Below are 20,786 nucleotides of genomic sequence, written 5' to 3' on the forward strand. Positions count from 1 at the left end.
GGGATGAATGATGTGACATGAATGGATGAAAGTATGACAGAACTCACCCTTGTCTGCAGTACAGAATATGGCACCTACATGAGTGGCTCATTCAGTAGTGCACACTGTGCCTTCCCCACCGTTGGGCCCAGCACCCCTCTTGTGACGTTTCGGGTTGTTGCCTTGCCATCCTTAAACTCTGCCTCCTTGCTGCTCTGGGCAAAGAGAGTCCACAATGCTCATGAGGTGCGTTGGACTGGTGGAGGAGTGCCAGATATGCAGATGCTGACACAGGCTGAACTGCAGACCATCGAACTGGCTGCGACACATGTGGACCATGCATTTGGTGCCGTTGAGCTCGGGCTCCTGGACAAACATGTATCCATTTGATATACACAATGATCACTGAATATCATGGTGTTTGACATAATGCTGTCACAATCATTACATGCTCACATTAAAGACTGACACATGCTATTTTCATTGTATCTTGCAGGTCAACGCTCTTGAGTCGGCAATGGCTGCCCAAGCCACCTCCCATACCTCAGAGGAAGAGACATCCTCAGAAGACGCAGTGTCCCATGACACTCCCGCATCTTCCACCAGTGCAGATGCAGTCACCTCAGTGGGAGTCCAGTCGGACTTACAGTCTTGTTTACAAGCTGGTGAGAGCACTGCACATGCGCCCGAGCAGCTGACTGAGGCTGAGAAAACCGAGGCCTCTGACAGTCGGAGGCTGTGAGGGGCCAGGCCCATGCTGAGCCCTAGGCTGCTGCTGATGTCAACAGCACAGGGCATGCTGGAGCTGCAGCAGCAGTCATGGCAGCATCTGGTGGAGATGCCACAGGCCTTGCGCAGCCTTGAGCGGATGATGGGGGAGTCCATCTAGGCCATGCCAGCTGCCGAGTCCCATGCATTTGAGCACATGGCATCATACATGGAAGCGTCGTTGGCCCTTCTGGCCAGATTCTATTAATACACGCTGATCTGCAATCCCTTGCCGAGGTCATCAGCTCCACAAATCAGTAGCAAGGCGAGAGAGGGTCCAGGGGCATGGAGACTGCCCCTGCCCCTGGTCCTTCCCAGGAGAGCAGAGGGGTTCAAACGACCTTGAGCTAGAGGAGGCAACCTGCGTGCCATATCGGGGGTTCATCATCAAGGTGCATCCATTGTGGCCATGGCCCCTCCGCTGGTGAGATGAGCTCTAGCAAACTCGACATCTGAAGAGAGTTGTGTAGGATTCCCCAGCCAGCTGGGCCCCTCCAGGCCTCGTGCGCACAGAGGGTGACCGCCAAAGTCATCCGCAGCCAAAAGGCAATCTGATCAGCAGCCTTCCTCCAGTCAGGCTGCTAGCACTGAAGTGGCACCACAAAGGAGCATCCGCAAGCATTTTCAAACAACACTGTGACACAGATGGGTCTGCACAGGTGACACAACAATGTAGAAAGGTCGAAATCAAAGTCATCTTCACTAACGTGGGCGGCGCAGTGGCTAGCACCGCAGCTTCACAGCTCCAGCGACCCGGGTTTGATTCTGGGTACTTCCTGTGTGGAGTTTGCAAGTTCTCCCTTGCAAGTGACCGCGTGGGTTTCCGCCGGGTGCTCCGGTTTCCTCCCACAGTCAAAGACTTGCAAGTTGCTAGGTAAATTGGCCATTGTAAATTGCCCCTAGTGTAGGTAGGTAGTAGGAGAATTGTAGGGATGTGGTAGGGAATGTAGGATTAGTATTAAAATGTGTGGTTGATGGTCGGCACGGACTCAGTGGGCCAAAGGGCCTGTTTCAGTGCTGTAGCTCTAAGTAAATAAAATAAAAAAATAAATAAACGTGTTACTTTTACTGTGTGAATGAAGTGTGCCAGCACGTACCGATTGTGTCTCCTCCCATTACATCATTGGCCTTTCAGAACTGCTAATGTATGGAATAACATCATTGCCCTGCCAGTATTACTCATGTGCATCTCCACAGATGCGGTAACATGAACAATTGCTCAGTATGCTGCTACCAATAATGGTGGACGCAAAGATGTTGCAGATGCGGACTGCTGCACAACAGGTGAACGAGGATGCTGTGTGGCTTGCAGAGCCCATGGTGGTTCCTATGGCATGGAGAACCTTTGATCAATGGTACGTCAATAGCTCGCTGCTCGCCCTGCATGTGGCGCCTGGATGTTTTCTGTCCTCCCATGCGCCTTTCCTGCTGTATGTCCTCATTGTCCGAGGAGGGGTCCTGCTCACGCCTGTCCTAATCCTTCAAGGCCTACCCCCTACTGAGTGCGTCATGGTGCAGAGCAGAGCAGACAGCAACAATGCCAGCTACCCTTTCCACCTCGTACTGCAGGGCACCACCCGATCTATCCAGGCAGCGGAAGCACATTTTTAGCATGCCTATTGCCTGCTCAATGATGGTGCTTGTAGTTCCGTAGCTGTTGTTGTGTATCTCTTCTGCAGCAGTGGTGGGGTGTCTCACTGGTGTCAGGGGCCATGTCTGCAAGGGGTAGCCCTTGTCTCCAAGAAGCCACCCATCCATCTGAGCCAGTTCAGTGAACAGCAGTGGCAGCTGTGACTGACGCAGGATGAAGGCATAATGGCAGCTGCCTGGAAAGCAGGCATAGATTTGCATGAAGCATTTCCGGTGATCACATCCAAGCTGCAAGCTGATTAAGTGAAAGCCCTTGCAGTTTACATATTCAGCTGGTTGCCCGGCGGGAGCCTTGATGGCCACATGGGTGCAGTCTATGACCCCTTGCACCTGTGAGAATCCCGCGATGGAGCCGAAACCGATGGCCCTCTGGGCCTGGCTCTTGGTGCATCGTGAAGCGGACATAGTCACCTGCCTCTAGAACAGGGCATCGGTGATCTCCCTGATGCAGCGGTGCACTGCTGACTGTGTTACCCCACAAAAGTGGGCCCCTGAAATAATGCAAAGATGTAAAAATTAAGAGCTGCTGTCACTTTGAGGGCCACAGGCATAGGATGTCCCCCGAAGCCCATTGGCTGCAGGTCATTGTTGAGCAGGGCACAGTGATGCATCACAGCTCTCTCGACATCCACAGTCGCTTCTGACACTGGCGCTCTGACATCTGCAGGTATGTCATGCAGGACCTGTAGGTGCGCGTGATCTGTAGTGTCGAACTCTCCTTGGGGGCTGCTGCTGCTCACGACCGGGGGCCTGTACAGGGGCTGCAACTGCCTGTTGGTTTTGCCTGTGGTGCATATGGATCCTCACGAGAAATAGGCAAATGCATATAGGGTGAACATGTCCATCACCAAGTTCCAATTAAACTGGGTTGCTTAACTTCTTCGAAGGCACCTAACAGGGTAGAGATTGATGTTGACTGGTACAACAGGTGCTTTCATACATCAACAGTGAGTCATGGCAAGGAATTGCCCATCTTAGCCCCCACCAAGAGTGGCACCACATGACCACATAAAGGTTCTACAAGCTACATTGATTGACCCACCAGACATATAACCTTTACATGCCTACCGTTTCTGGCAATCTCCCCGCATACGGGGTGACTGGAGTGCCATTGCTTCTTCACTGTCAGGCAATCAATGGACAGAGTGGACAACCTTTACAAAGGGCGGAAATGCAGTGGCTCACTACACGTCTGCAGACTTGTGTCCCCTGTAATACCATTGCCTCTTCCAACCTGCCTTTAAATATGCAGACTTGCGACTCCTGTAATCCCATCTGCCCTCCCATCTCCCTTCAAGCCTGCAGAGTTGAGAACCTGATAATAACATCCCCGCCCCCCCCTCACTTCCCTTCAAGTATGCTGACTTGTGTCCCCTATAATGACATCCCCCTCCCACCTCCATTCAAGTATGCAGAGTTGAGAGCCCAGTATACCCAGACTTACCTGCACTGAGTGAGTACTCCTACTTCTGATGTCCTGTCAGCTGTTCTCATTCGTGGATGGATGGCACGTGACAGCCGCCTTTTCAACAAAAAATGCAAAACTGTGGAGCAAGAGGCAGCGGGATGCATAATCAGGCAAGGTAAGTAGCGCTTTACATATGGTAATTGGGGTGCCGCCACCGAGTGGCGAGGGAGCCACACCGAGATCCCACCTCCGCCAGTAAAATGGGGCGGGACATACCGGCGCAGGGGTCACAGCAGGCCTCTCCTGGAAAAATATTCCCCCACCACGACCCCCGATTCAGGATGAGGGGCCGATGATTGAGAACTGAGATGAGGAGAAATTTTTTCACTCAAATGCTTGTGAATCTTTGGAACTTCTCTACCCCAGAGGGTTGTGGATGTGGCATCATTGAATATATTTGAGGCTGAGTTAGATTTTTGGCCTCTCGGAATCAAGATATATGCGGAGTGGGCAGGAAAGTGTAGTTGAGGTAAAAGATCAGCCATGATCATGTTGAATGGTGGAGCAGGCTCGAGGGCTGTATGGTCTACTTCTGCTCCTATTTCATATATTCTTAAGTTAGCCATAGTTGGACCACTTCTCCTGTGGCTTCTTATTTCTTAAGGGAATGTATAATCGTTATGAATTAATTCTTTAATGTTTCCCATTGCCTATCTACCCTCATATCTTTTAATCTGGCTTCTCAGATATTTTAGCGAACTTTACCTAACCCTAACCCTCACACCTACATTGTTTGCTTTGTTCAGATTTAAGACCCACACTGCTAACTATAAAACAAGATCTATGAACCTCCCAGTGACTGATTATAGAAGTTCACAACAAGATTTCAGGTTTTAAGACTTTTACTATAACAACTAAACTAAAAATCAACTTTAGCTAAAGCATACTTAGCAGGTAGCTAATACCCTAAATTACAGAGAAAGGTATTTCCCATTAACTTATTAACACACTCGAAAACCCCATACCACATTTATACATTACACAGTGTTCTCAGTGAAAAGGTGTCCTCGCAGTTAAAAGTCCCAAACTCCTCCCAGTGTACTTCTCAAAGCCAACGTCCTCTTTTTTCACTTCTACTGAGCACATTCAACTGGACTTTCATTAATAAGGCAATCTCTGGTGATCCTGTTGGAATTCTCCACAAAGACCGAGTGTTCGAACTTGGTTCAAATCTTCGCAGCCTTTTGCTGTAACGGTGATCTGAGAGCAGCTGTTTCCCCAGAAACAGCTCACTGGTGTGTCTTTCTCTCTCCCTCTCTCTCTTTTTAGACTGTGCTGCTGACTGCTGGTCTTTGTTTCTTCCTTTCAGTCCCCAGACCTAGGAAAGCCTCTTGAATTTATCCAAATCAAAAGTCGATAGTCATTTGCCTTTGACAATTCTCAGAGACCATAAATCTGACCGTAGCAAAACCACCTGGGCCTTCCTTTGTTTCCAGGTGTTAAAAATTGGCTCTCAAATCTGCATTTTAGAGTCTGTGGATCCCTGTTTACAATCTGTATGTATGGGAGAGCAAAAACCATTGTCCTTTAGGTGTTACAACCTTGCACCCTTTCAAAACGATCTTTGACCTAGGTTCCTTTTACTCATGGTAGCCAAGACCCCTGGCTTGTCTCTGGACAGATATTGTATGAGGTCACATGTTTTCTCCAAATGTCCATTTTACACTGCATAAAAGATCACAGTTTTTAAAACATAGCCATACTGCAAAGTCCAGCGTTCATAACATATTTAACTAAGTATAAATTTACTACAAGGCTATTAATTAACCCTGTCTCATTGCGCAATACGAGATCAAAAATAACCTGTTCCCTAGTTGGTTTCATGACATACTGATTCAGAAATCTATTTTGAATGCAATCCATAAACTCATCCTCCACTCTGTTAATGCAAATTTGATTTCCATAGTCCATCAGAAGATTAAAATTCTCATGATTACAGTATTACTTGTTGCAGGCACCTCTCATTTCCTGATTTATACTTTGCCTAGCACTGCAATTACTGTTAGGGGAGCCGATAAACAGCTCCCACCAATGTTTTCTGCCCCTTGCTATTTCTTAGCTCCACGCAAACTGATACTCCTTCTTGATTTTCTGAAATAAGATCCTTTCTCTCTACTGTCTTTTTATCACATACTTTATCAGGGCCACCTCTTCTTTCCATTTTTGTCTATCTCTTCTAAAAGTCAAGTGTCCTGGAATACTTCATTCCCACCTTGGTTACTTTGCAACCACATCTGCGTAATGACGATCAGACCCATTAATTTCTATAATAAAAGCAAAATACTGCGGATGCTGGAAATCTGAAACAAAAACAAGAAATGCTGCAATCACTCAGCAGGTCTGGCAGCATCTGTGGAAAGAGAAGCAGAGTTAACGTTTCGGGTCAGTGACCCTTCTTCGGAACTGACAAATATTAGAAAAGTCACAGATTATAAGCAAGTGAGGTGGGGGTGGGGAAAGAGATAACAAAGGAGAAGGTGCAGATTGGACAAGGCCACATAGCTGACCAAAAGGTCACGGAGCAAAGGCAAACAATATGTTAATGGTGTGTTGAAAGACAAAGCATTAGTACAGATTAGGTGTGAATACACTGAATATTGAACAGCAGCAAGTGCAAACCTGAAAAAAAATCTGAAAAAAACAGTGGGTAAGCAAACTGAACAAACTAAGATGAAATGAAATAAATGCAAAAAAAGATAGTAAAAAATGTAAAAAAGAATGTAAAAAAAGGAAGAAAAAATAACTAAAAATGAAAGTAAAATGGGGGGCTGTCATGCTCTGAAATTATTGAACTCAATGTTCAGTCCAGCAGGCTGTAGTGTGCCTAATCGGTAGATGAGATGCTGTTCCTCGAGCTTGCGTTGATGTTCACTGGAACACTGCAGCAATCCCAGGACAGAGATGTGAGCATGAGAGCAGGGGGGACTGTTGAAATGGCAAGCAACCGGAAGCTCAGGGTCCTGCTTGCGGACTGAGCGGAGATGTTCCGCAAAGCGGTCACCCAGTCTGCGCTTGGTCTCCCCAATGTAGAGGAGACCACACTGAGAGCAGTGAATACAGTATACTACATTGAAAGAAGTACAAGTAAATCGCTGTTTCACCTGAAAGGAGTGTTTGGGGCCTGGGATAGTGAGGAGAGGGGAGGTAAATGGGCAGGTATTACACCTCCTGCGATTGCTATCTTTGGTATTATTTCATCTATTTTGTTGTGAATGATTTGCACATTCATTTCTTGTGTCATTAGTTTTTTTTTTCATTTTTCTCTGATGTTACCCTAGTCCCTAATGCCCCATTACCTTTGTTAAGTTCTCTGTCCCTTTCTGACCCACTGCTGATTTTTACTTAAATCACTGCTCTGCTCGACAGCCTCAATATTTCTCATTGCTTTTGATCTGCTATGTATCTGCTATTTTGTGGGTTGGGGAAGGATTTTTTTCAGTCAGAGGTTTGATAACTTAATACTTTTGCCTCTTAATTACTCAAGTTAAATCTGCTTGTTCTTGATATCTATTCCTCTTATCATGTCCCACTCAAAGGTATCAGCAGTTTGAGACTTGCGTCTAACACCTGTGAACCTTAGCTGGTCTTTAGCGCAGAATATCCTGAAGAGTATTATTGATGAAATATTGTACCTTTTTAATGGTTAATAAATCAGAAAGTTATACAGTACAATTACTAAAACCTTAGTCACCAAACTCTCATCAGAAATAGGATCTTCATAACTCACTGGAGCCCCATCTAGGTGCTCAGTGATAACGGCTCCTGTAAATATTTAGTTGCTTTTTTCCAACAGTTTTCTTCACCAGTATTTCTCCCCATCCTTCTCATCTGAAAGCATTGTATCCTTGCTGGACTATGGTTCCATGGTAGATTAATTCTACACCGAACTATTATTTTTACATGGTACTTGATAGTGCTGTTTGACCTTAAGAGCATCATAGCTGACATTCCCACCTAATATTCAAACTCCTATTTCTAGCATTAGATTGCAATCAGGAATTGGAATCCAAGCCAACATTAATCCCTGCCCTCATTCAGTAGCACTGAGCACGGGGTTATTTTGGTCTTATTGCTTGAAACGTGATGCAGCATTATGAGATGATCCTATTTTTCTGGCAATAGATCCATTTTGTCTGCTGTATCCATAAAAATGGACCATAGATCAGAAGCGGGAAAATTAATTTTTGCTACCTGTTGACATTGTCACTGAGGTTTCATGCTGATCAAAATCTGAACTTAGTGTTATAGGATTTCACTGTATGGTTGATGGGTTCTTGGTAAAAATTTACTTAGTTCTTTGCTTCCACAGAACAGGCAGTATATAATCGACCACGACCTGCAGACCGGACACGCAATAAAGAGGAAGGAAAGGATAGTGTACAGACATACTTGCTTGCTCAAAGATTGCAGTCCATGGTAAGTTGAATATATGTAGCAACTGCAGCAGCCTTTTACACCACAGTTGTTAAAGTGAAACCGAGTTCTAAAATATCTTTTCATAGAATCATAGAATTTTACAGCATAGAAGTCATTCGACCCATTGTCCCTCTTCTCCATGCCCACATAGTGTTTGATTATTCCATGATAAGCTGGATACACTAACCTTGAAAAAGTAGAATGCAAAAAATGTAATTCATGCATAGTTAGGTAGATCTAGCATGGAGTAGTAGACGCCTGACCCAGGAGTTATGAATTTGAATTTGAGTTGTGTTTTAACATGTCTGTGACTTCTTCGGTCTTTTCTGACCTGACCCCTTCCTGTGAAGATTAGAATTGTGGAAATCAGGGGCAGAAGGATGCCAATTGGCCCATTGTGCTAGTGCAAGCTCTCCAATTGGTGTAATCTACACTAATCCCATTCCCCTGCAGTTTCCCCATACCCTTTACATTCTTCCTTTTCAAATAGTTATCCAATTAACTTTTATATTAAATCCCTATCTCAATTTGCAGATGTGGTCTGAAAACTTTCTTCATGAAAGTTATTTCTTCTAACTTACTCCTTTGTTCTCGTGATAGCTCTGACTCTGTATACTTCTGTTACTGATTTGCCAATCAATTGGAAAAAATTACCATCTCAAAACCTTGCATAATTTTGAAAACATGTCTTAGATTTCCCCCTTAATTTTCTCTTTCAGCGAAAAGAGATGCCGTTTTCAAGCCATTTCTCATAACTATTACTTACCTTTTCCTCGACTCCAATCCCCTTTCTATAATGAGATTCCTAGAACTGCACTAAAATACCCATCAGGAAGATTAATTTGTGAAGCATCGCTAAAAATGACTAGCTTCATCTTCTTTGGGTTACCTAAGGATGAGAACTTAAGTATGGGTGTCTCCAGGTTGAACTTTTTTAATGTTTTATTTGCCTTTAAAACATTCTCTACTTTAGGGTGTTTCATCGTAGTACTTAATTCCAACACATCATTCTAGCATCTGGTCTAGTCTGAGTGCCCAACCAGTTCGACTGACCAATCAAGCTTCACAATTATTCTGTCTCTTTAGATATAACATCATCTTTCTGTGATGATCTTGTATGATTAACTGGGATGGGTGTTCGTCTCTAAATAGGATTGTTGGTGTAAAGCTATTCCAGACCGACAAGGTCCACTAGCCTGACTCCCAATTTTAAATTCTAGTCAAATCTTATTAATAATACATTTCTCAAATTCCACAGTAGTACCCCAAGAGAAATCATCAACATACTTCATGAAGATGTCCGAAAGTTTACCTTTTTGATACCAATAAAGCATTGCAGGATCTGCTTTTAGCTGAACTCAATCTATTTTCAGCAAAGCAGATCTCACCAAAAAATACCACACTCTGGAAGCATCATTCAGGCCATAGATGTATTTATTTAGTTTCATAGTTTTCCTTCTGCATCTGATGCCTCTTTGGGTGGTTTTGGAAACATTTCTCTCTGTAAAGTATCGCCCTGCAGAAATGCGGCTTTTATGTTGATTGATCTACACTCCCATGAATATATGGCAAAAGAGCTAAAATGATATTGAAGGTTACTTTTCCAGGTGTGGGAGAGTCCACTCTTATTTCTGTATTAGCCGGTCGGTCTTCAAAACCTCTAGAATCTAACCTTGCCTTAGCTTTGTAAGTCCTATCTGCAAGGACTTTTTCATTACAAATCTACCTATGTGACAAAGCTGGTTGCCCCAAATCTGGTAACTCAGAATAAACTCCAAACTCTCTCCAACTATCTTAATTCCCTTTGTTTTGCCCCTCTCAGTTTATCCACAAGTTGTGGCAGCCACAAACTTCACAATCATGGAGACTCCTGCTTCTAGTTTTGTTTCAAGACTGTTTGGTTGTCTTTATATCATTGTCTAATCTATTCAAGCTATGGTCTTTACTTGCACTTTTATGTCTGTCAGGACTACTGCATGATCTCCCTCATGCACTTTTGGAGGGCCTTTCATGATCATTTTCTGACACAAGAATCACTTCTGGACTCACTGTCGGTATTTGCACTGCACTTTCTTACTCCCCAATCTTTCATCCCATTCTATCAGGCCTAGGACCCTGCTTCTTGGCCATCATCCTGAACATTCAACCAATATTTAAACTTGCTCGTAGTTTTTTCTGCATGTCCCAAAGTTGTCACATGCCCCCATTTGCCAGACCCCTCTGGAATATATGTCACCTGAGTACCTACTCTGGGCAGTTGGCCTTTGTATGTGATAGCTTTGTCATGTGTACCATGACCATTCACATTACCACTATCCAGCCCTTGATCCACTGTATTCTGTTCCTCAGGAGCTTCATCATAAAAGACATGAGCAATTTGAGGTACGGGTGCCTCATTTACCTCTAGCAGCTGCTCAGAGTCCAAGATTTTGTAATTCGTTTTGATTAATCATAAGGAATGAACCGTAGCAGTTGGATTGCCATGTTAGATAAGTACTGTTTTACCATCACGACTATTACTCTGACCTTTCCATTCCCTCTGACCCTCTCTTTTATAATGTACCAAATCTCCTGAATTAAATTCTGTCTCAGATAGTCTTATGCAGTGCCTCACTGCTCTCCTCCAAATTTTCTCCGAGACCTCAGCATCAATGAAAGCCTTCCTCCCTGTAAGTAAAGCATGCAAATGTGTGGAAAAAGTGGAACTAATTGTAATACCCTCCAGAGCAGGAGGACTATTGCACAGCACAGAAGGTAATTTGGGATTTCACCCATAGACTAACTGATAGGAACTTTATTTTCCAACCATCTGGAGTGAATTCTTTGCATGTGGACATCTTTTAACAGGATTTTTATTCTTTGGCAACTAAGGTGAGAAAATTGCTTATGTAAGCATTTTTATTTTTCTGGTTCTTATCACCTGATGCCATTAATACTTGTTTAACACACCAATGAAAAACATCAGATTTTTTAAGGGAATACTGTAATGTCCTGACTGGGTAAATTACAGATCTATTGACTTTCCACAAATAATGCCTTATCATGTTCCATGTCAAGTTTCATTTGTGCCTTTTTTCGTAAGGTTTGCTAAACAGCGAAGGTATCTCACTAGAGACTACATCAGTACTTATAAAATGGCTTAATCCAGCTATTTTACGTGGAATTACAATTCTCTTTAGTTACCTCAATGTGCCATCATTACCAAATCTAAAGCAACTCATACTTTTATATTCCTTAACCTTGTGCCAACCCTCACTACATAATGAATCAAGGTAACATTTTAACCAATCTGTTCCACATACTGTGAAATTGCAAGCACTATCTAGTACGGCACAGTTAAAGGGGTCCATGAGTAACACATTAATCACAAGACTAAAACTCCTTGTGACCAGTATAAGTTGTTCAAATGCACAATTATATTCATCCTCTTCTCGGAATTCTCTTTGTTATGTGTCATTTTGAGGACCCTACCTCTCCACTTGGGGCAGTTCATCGCATAATGATACTTGGAGTCACACCTGAAGCACCTATTAACTGTTTCTTGAGCATTCCTGGGATTCATTCACATATTATTGCTGTTCTAATCCTGTCTTCTGCTGTAATAGCCAGATCTGCTAAAGGTGCTTTCATTCTCATTCTGCCTGTCTTTAATCCTTCCAATGTATTGACACCTGCATCCAGTATCTGGACTATTTTGAAATCTAGCAATTATTTGTGTCACTGCACAATGTTCAGTTTGTTCCATGTAGGCTGAAGGAAATAACTGTTTCCCCAGGAAATCTTTCAAGGCAGCAGACATCTGATCCAACAGGGTCTCCCTCTCCGAGAACTGAACACCAGTTATAACCAGTAACCTGTCCTGAGCACAATCCAGCAATGTGAATGCTGGTACTGATCCAGGGATCCCAAAATTGAATTTTATAAATCTTCTATGTGATCTGTTAACGTCCATAATATATTTTTCCATGAAATGACCATCTGTTTTCCGAAGTCTGGCTATAGCTCATAGGCTTTGAACAGACCATCTTCCTTTCATCCAAGAGCTCTCGTCGAAGATCTAAAACTCTTATCACTATCGAACTGAGGGCATCCATCTCACAAAATACTTTTGTTTTCTGATTTTACTTCCTGTAGGAAGCAACAACACCAAAACAATACCTTGTTTCCTCTTTGGTAGGGACATAACTCATGTCCACATAGCCACTTCATTCTTCCACTAGACATATAGTTCAGACGCTAAGAACATCGGAGGTGTAATCATGTCCCAACAGTTTACACTTGCTGTCTGCCATTTTCCACAATGGCCATTAGGATGTCTGTCTGAACTTTTTTTCTTAATTTTCAACCTTCATCTTGAGGCAACCATCCTCTGTTACCATATTATACTTCAGAAAACCACTTGGCGAAGGATAGAACTGGAGCCAATCCTCACTCACTTTTATCAGCATTTAATTACAGAGTTACACATTATAAGCATACACTGCCTAATCCAACAACTACCGTTTCAGTCTGTGTCTATTCATAGGGGCACAAATGAATCCCCAGTTAATGCCCAACACCTGCATACAATTAAACATAGTTAATATACAATTAACATCAGCCAAAGGAGAAAGGCTACTGTGGAGATGAAGCAAATATTTTATATATTTTTGCAAATGATTGTTACATGCATAGGTAACGCTTTGGATATCACTTTACCCAACTATGCTAATTCTTATTTGTTATAGCGTACCAGAAGACGACGTGTGCGAGATGCTTGGGGCAACTGGCGTGATGCAAAGGATCTGGAGGGGCAAACATTTGAGGTACTTAGATAGAAAAATATTACATAGAAATAACAGCTTTAATGTCTTTGAAAAAAATTCTACCAGAGACTGTGGTGCACTTTTGCATTAACTTGTTATTTACAGTGTACTGGAACTGTACAAAATAGAAAAATAAATGTATTTGTCATTATTATAATTTGAATGAAGTAATGAGTTAGTTCAGAACAAGTATCCAAATCAACCCAAAGTTTAGAGAAAACGTATTTAGTATTGAAAACAGAGAATGGTGGTGGAAAATCAGGCAATGAATGGGAGAAGGGCACTCCACGAACATTGCTGTCATAAAGTGGGATCTGCTATATATAACATCTTAGGTTCAGTGGCATCAGTTGCTCCCGTAAACAGTTTGACATCTTATTTTTATCGAAGTTGACTTAAACTACCCTATATCCAGCTTAACTGGGGAATGCGACCAGAACCAAATATACATGTCTTTTGCACTTACACTACTTCAAGTTCTTGAAAGGCTGATTGAGCAAACAATTGTTAAGAACAGGCTTGATTCAAATCTCTAAACTATTTTGTTTCAGTGAGTGAACATACGGAGCAATAATTATGATCAGATTCACTTAGTTCAATCTGCGGAGCTTGGCTTTGCATTGTAATACAAAATAATGAAAATGGCACACTTCTTATTAGAGCTTTAGTTCCTAATGACAACCCAGATGTAGTGCTGAAGAACTATACACCACATGAAATAGTTCTAGTCAAGCTCTTTCAGTGCAGCTATGAAGTTGGCATATACTTGATGATTTGGAAAATTGACAATGCATGTCCTATCCTCAAAAAGCAGGATAAATCCAATTGAACAAATTACCTATCTTCAGCAAAGTGATAGAAGATTTAATCAATAGTGCCATCAGATGACACCTAGTCACTGTTTAGCTGCTCATTTACTTCAGTTTGGGTTCTGCCAGAACTGCTTGGCATTTCTGTGGCCGCAGACGTGAATCCAGGATGGTGTGTTGCTTCCCTGGTGCCAGGGTCAAGGATGTCACTGAGCGGCTGCAGAACATCCTGAAGGGGGAGGGTGAACAGCCAGCAGTTGTGGTCCGCATTGGAACCAACGACATAAATAGAAAAAGGGATGTGATCTTCCAGTCAGAATTTAGGGAGCTAGGGAAGAAATTAACAAGCAGGATCTCAAAAGTAGTAATCTCCGGATTACTGCCAGTGCCACGCACAAGTGAGTATAGAAATAGAAGGATAAGACAGATGAATGCATGGCTGGAAAGATGGTGCAGGAGGGAGGGGTTCAGATTCCTAGGACATTGGGACCGGCTCTGGGGCACATGGGACCTGTACAGGCCGGACAGGTTGCACCTGAACAGAGCTGGGACTGAGTTCCTTGAGGGACGTTTTGCTAGTGCTGTAGGGGAGGGTTTAAACTAGTTTGGCAGGGGGATGGGCACCTGAGGGTAGACTCAGCTGGGACAAAATCAGAAATTAAAATGGAAGGTGGAAAATTATTGGATGAGTCTGGAAGACAGAGGAAACGAGGGTTAGAAAGTAAATTAAAAAAGAGTTTGGCAGTGCTCCAGGGTATCTATTTCAATGCCAGGAGTATAGCAAATAAAGCAGATAAGCTGAGGGCACAGATAGACATGTGGCAGTATGATATCATAGCTATTACAGAAACATGGCTTAAGGAGGGAGGGAATGGCAGCTCAACGTTCTTCGTTACAGGGTTTTCAGACGCGATAGTGGGGAGGGATAAGAAAGGAGGGGGAGTGGCAATTTTGGTCATAGAAACAATTACAGCTGTGAGGAGGGATGATATGTTGGTATGCTCATCAAATGAGGCCATATGGATTGAGCTAAGGAACGAAAAAGGGGCAATCACACTGCTGGGAGTGTACTATAGACCCCCAAACACAGGGAGATAGAAGAGCAGATATGTATGCAAATCTCAGAAGTGCAAGAACAATGGGGCAGTAATAATAGGGGATTTTAATTACCCCAATATTAACTGGGATAGTTTTAGTGTGAAAGGAATTGAGGGAACAGAATTCTTGAGGTGCATTCTGGAGAACTTTTTTAGCCAGTATGTAGCAAGTCCAACAAGAGAGAGTGCAGTTTTAGACTTAGTTTTAGGAAATGAAGATGGGCAGGTGGAAGGAATGGCAGTGGGAGAGCATTTTGGTGGGAGTGGTCATAATTCAGTCAGTTTTAACATAATTATGGACAAGGACAGAGATAGAACAGGAGTTAGAGTTCTCTATTGGGGCAAGGCCAATTTTACTAAACTGAGGAGTGATTTAGTGAAAGTGGACTGGAAACAGCTACTTGAAGGTAAATCAGTGTCAGAACAGTGGGAGGCATTCAAAGCGGAGATTCAAGGGGTTCAGGGTAAACGTGTTCCCACAAAGAAAAAGGGTAAGGCGGCCAAATCTAGAGCCCCCAAGGAGCCTACATGGTAAGATAAGGCAGAAAAGGAAAGCTTATGTCCAGCACCAAGAACTCAATACTACAGAAAGCTGAGAGGAGTATAGAAAGTGGAAGGGTGCGGTTAGCACCGCAGCCTCACAGCTCCAGGGACCCGGGTTCGATTCCGGGTACTGCCTGTGTGGAGTTTGCAAGTTCTCCCTGTGTCTGCGTGGGTTTTCTCCGGGTGCTCCGGTTTCCTCCCACAAGCCAAAAAGACTTGCAGGTTGTTAGGTAAATTGGCCATTATAAATTGTCACTAGTATAGGTAGGTGGTAGGGAAATATAGGGACAGGTGGGGATGTTTGGTAGGAATATGGGATTAGTGTAGGATTAGTATAAAATGGGTGGTTGATGTTCGGCACAGACTCGGTGGGCCGAAGGGCCTGTTTCAGTGCTGTATCTCTAATCTAAAAAAAAAGGAAATTAGGAAAGCAAAGAGAGGGTATGAAAGAATATTGGCAAGCAAAATCAAGGTGGCCCAAAGGTGTTTTATCAATACATTAAGGGTAAGAGGATAACTAAGGAGAGAGTAGGGACAATAAAAGACCAAAAAGGTAACCTATGTGCAGGAGCGGAAGATATGGCAAATGGTGAAATTTAGGGCGGAACAGTGGCGCAGTGGTTAGCACCGCAGCCTCACAGCTCCAGTGACCCGGGTTCGATTCCGGGTACTGCCTGTGTGGAGTTTGCAAGTTCTCCCTGTGTCTGCGTGGGTTTTCTCCGGGTGCTCCGGTTTCCTCCCACAAGCCAAAAGACTTGCAGGTTGATAGGTAAATTGACCATTATAAATTGTCACTAGTATAGGTAGGTGGTAGGGAAATATAGGGACAGATGGGGATGTTTGGTAGGAATATGGGATTAGTGTAGGATTAGTATAAATGGGTGGTTGATGTTCGGCACAGACTCGGTGGGCCGAAGGGCCTGTTTCAGTGCTGTATCTCAAATCTAATATTGGTATGGTTCTTAATGAATACTTTGCGTCACTCTTCGCAAAAGAGGGGGACGATGCAGATATTATAGTTCAGGAGGAAGAGTGTGAAGTATTGGATGTGATAGACATAGGGAGAGAGGAAGTATTAATGGGATTAGCATCCTTGAAAGTTGATAAATCACAAGGGCCTGATGAAATGTATCCTAGGCTGTTAAAAGAAGCAAGAGAGGTAATATCAGAGGGTCTGACCATCATTTTCCAGTCCTCACTGGATACAGGTGTGGTGCCGGAGGATTGGAGAATTGCTAACGTTGTACCTCTGTATAAAAAGGGAGCAAAGGATAGACCGAATCATTACAGGCCACTCAGTCTAACCTCAGTAGTGGGCAAGTTATTGGAAACTATTCTGAGAGACGGGATAATCTCACTTAGAAAGGCACATTTTAATCAAGGATAGTCAGCATGGATTTGTTAAGGGAAGATTTTGATTGACGAACTTGATCGAATTTTTTGAAGTAACAAGGAAGATAGATGAGGGTAGTGCAGTTGATGTGGTCTACATGGATTTTAGCAAGGCTTTTGACAAGGTCCCACATGGCAGACAGGTTAAAAAAATAAAATCCCATGGGATCTAGGGAAATGCAGCAAGGTGGATACAAAATTGGCTCAGTGGCAGGAAACAAAGGGTAATTGTTGACGGGTGTTTTTGCGACTGGAGGGCTGTTTCCAGTGGCGTTCGGCAGGGCTCAGTACTGGGTCCCCTGCTTTTTGTGGTATAAACGATTTGGATGTAAATGTAGGGGGCATGATCAAGAAGTTTGCAGATAAAACAAAGATTGGTCGTGTGGTAGATAGCGAGGAGGATAGCTGCAGTCTGCAGGAAGATATTGATGGCCTGGTGAAATGGTCAGAAAAGTGGCAAATGGAATTCAACTTGAAGAAGTGTGAGGTGATGCATTTGGGGAGGTCAAACAAGGCAAAGGAATACACAATTAATGGGAAACTACTGATAAGTGTAGACGAAGTAAGGGACCTTGGAGTGAATGTTCACAGATCCCTGAAGGTAGCAGGACAGGTCGATAAGGTGGTTAAGATCCCCTTACGCCCCCACTCCAATGAATTTTGCGCTCGGCATGACGTTGAGCTCTTCTTCCGTCGCCTCCGGGCTCACCTTTTTGACCAGGAGTCCTCCTCCCGACCAGCAGACCCATTCACCCGCCTCCGGCATTCTCCCTCTACCTTGGCCCCTCCCCCTGGCCACTTACCCGCTCTTGATCTCTTCATTGAAAACTGTCGGCAAGACATTGGTTATCTCAATTTCTCTGCCCCCCTCACTCTCTCTAACCTGTCCCCCTCTGAACTTGAGGCACTCCGTTCTCTCAGGTCTAACCCCGACATGGTCATCAAACCTGCAGACAAGGGTGGTGCTGTTGTTGCATGACGTACCGACCTCTACCTTGCAGAGGCTCAACGCCAACTCACAGACACTGCTTCCTACCTGCCTCTGGACCATGACCCCACCACCGAACATCAAGCCACCGTCCAAAGGATTGTCACTGACCTCATCTCCTCTGGAGATCTTCCCCCTACAGCTTCCAACCTCATAGTCCCGCAACCCCGGACAGCCCGCTTCTACCTCCTTCCCAAAATCCACAAACGGGACTGTCCCAGCAGACCCATTGTGTCAGCCTGCTCCTGCCCCACTGAACTTTCTTGACTCTATCTTTTCTCCGCTGGCCCAGTCTCTTCCCACCTACATCCGTGACACTTCTGACGCCCTACGTCATTTTGACAATTTCCAGTTTCCTGGTCCCAACCGCCTCCTCTTCACTATGGACGTCCAATCGCTCTACACCGCCATCCCCCACCAGGATGGTTTGAGGACTCTCCGCTTCTTCCTGGAACAGAGGCCCAACCAGTCCCCATCCACCACCATCCTCCTCTGCCTGGCTGAACTTGTTCTCACATTGAACAACTTCTCCTTCATCTCCATGCACTTCCTTCAAGTAAAAGATGTCGCCATGGGTACCTGCATGGGTCCTAGTTATGCCTGTCTTTTTGTGGGATATGTCGAGCATTCTTTGTTCCAGTCCTACTCAGGCCCCCTCCCCCAACTCTTTTTCCGGTACATTGATGACTGTATCGGTGCCGTTTCCTTCTCCCGCCCCGAACTGGAAAACTTTATCAACTTTGCTTCCAATTTCCACCCTTCTCTCACCTTTACATGGTCCATCTCTGACACTTCCCTTGCCTTCCTCGACTTCTCTGTCTCCATCTCTGGGGATAGGTTGTCTACTAATATCCATTATAAGCCCACCGACTCCCACAGCTACCTCGACTACACTTCTTCACACCCTGCCTCCTGTAAGGACTCCATTCCATTCTCCCAGTTTCTCCGCCTTCGACGCATCTTCTCTGATGATGCTACCTTCCATGATGAAGGTGCTTCTGGTATGACCTCCTTTTTCCTCAACCGAGGATTCCCCCCCACTGTTGTTGACAGGGCCCTCAACCGTGTCCGGCCCATTTCCCGTACCTCTGCCCTTAACCCTTACCCTCCCTCCCAGAACCGTGACAGGGTTCCCCTTGTCCTCACTTTCCACCCCATCAGCCTCCATATCCAAAGGATAATCCTCTGCCATTTCTGCCACCTCCAGCGTGATGCCACTACCAAAAGCATCTTCCCCTCCCCTACCCTCCCCTGTCAGCATTCCGAAGGAATCGTTCCCTCCGCGACACCCTGGTCCACTCCTCCATTACCCCCACCACCTCGACCCCATCCCATGGCACCTTCCCCTGCAATCACAGGAGGTGTAATACCTGCCCATTTACCTCCTCTCTCCTCACTATCCCAGACCCCAAACACTCCTTTCAAGTGAAGCAGCGATTTACTTGTACTTCTTTCAATGTAGTATACTGTATTCGCTGCTCACAATGTGGTCTCCTCTGCATTGGGGAGACCAAGTGCAGACTGGGTGACCGTTTTGTGGAACACCTCCGCTCGGTCCGCAAGCAGGACCCTGAGCTCCCGGTTGCTTGCCATTTCAACACTCCCCCCTGTTCTCATGCTCACATCTCTGTCCTGGGATTGCTGCAGTGTTCCAGTGAACATCAACGCAAGCTTGAGGAACAGCATCTCATCTACCGATTAGGCACACTACAGCCTGCTGGACTGAACATTGAGTTCAATAATTTCAGAGCATGACAGCCCCCCATTTTACTTCCATTTTTAGTTGTTTTTTCTTTTTTCTTCTTTTCTTTTTTACATTTTTTACAACCTTTTTTTTTGCATTTATTTCATTTCATCTTAGTTTGTTCAGTTTGCTTACCCACTTTTTTTTTCATGTTTGCACTTGCTGCTGTTCAATATTCAGTCCGTTAACGCCTATTCTGTACTAATGCTTTGTCTTTCAACACACCATTAACATATTGTTTGCCTTTGCTCCATGACCTTTTGGTCAGCTATGTGGCCTTGTCCAATCTGCACCTTCTCCTTTGTTATCTCTTGCCCCACCCCCACCTCACTTGCTTATAACCTGTGACATTTTTAATATTTGTCAGTTCCGAAGAAGGGTCACTGACCCAAAACGTTAACTCTGCTTCTCTTTCCACAGATGCTGCCAGACCTGCTGAGTTGTTCCAGCATTTCTTGTTTTTATTTCAGATTTCCAGCATCCGCAGTATTTTGCTTTTATTATATTGGAATCCTTTTCTTTATTAGCCGAGGTATAGGATGTAAGAGCAGGGAGGTTATTCTGGAACTGTATAACTCATTGGATAGGCCACAGCTTGAGTACTGCGTGCAGTTCTGGTCACCTCATTACAGAAAGGATGTAATTGCACTAGAGAGGGTACAGAGGAGATTTACGAGGATATTGCCAGGACTGGAAAAATGCAACTATGAGGAAAGATTGGATAGGCCGGGGTTGTTCTCCTGGGAACAGAGAAGGCTGAGGGGAGATCTGGTTGAAGTGTACCAAATTTTGAGGGGCCAGGATAGAGTGGAGGTGAAGGGTCTATTCACCTTAGCAGAGAGGTCAATGACGAGGGGGCATAGATTTAAAGTGATTGGTAGAAAAATTAGAGAGGAGATGAAAAGCTTTTTCACCCAGAGGGTGGTGATGGTCTGCAAAATACTGTCTGAAAGGGTAGTTGAGGCAGAGACCCTCAACTCATTCAGAAGGAGTCTGGATATGCACCTCGAGTGTCGTAAGCTGCAGGGCTACAGACCAAATGCTGGAAGGTGGGATTAGAATGGATGGATCGTTTTTTAGCCCCGACAGACACGATGGGCCAAGTGGCCTCTTTCTGTGCCTTAAAC

The 20,786-nt window shown here is 44.4% G+C and overlaps 1 protein-coding gene across 1 annotated transcript in view; it reads left to right on the plus strand.

Moving 5' to 3' along the window:
* mysm1 (Myb-like, SWIRM and MPN domains 1) overlaps nt 1-20,786 on the plus strand; it is a 141,721-nt gene that overhangs the window by 55,380 nt on the left and 65,555 nt on the right. Inside the window, exons 10-11 of the mRNA XM_068037219.1 lie at nt 8,175-8,281; nt 13,009-13,086. Coding sequence (XP_067893320.1) covers nt 8,175-8,281; nt 13,009-13,086 — 185 coding nt within the window. The remainder of the gene's footprint in view (nt 1-8,174; nt 8,282-13,008; nt 13,087-20,786) is intronic.

Source organism: Heterodontus francisci, chromosome 8 (genome assembly GCF_036365525.1).
Source record: "Heterodontus francisci isolate sHetFra1 chromosome 8, sHetFra1.hap1, whole genome shotgun sequence".
NCBI lineage: Eukaryota > Metazoa > Chordata > Chondrichthyes > Heterodontiformes > Heterodontidae > Heterodontus > Heterodontus francisci.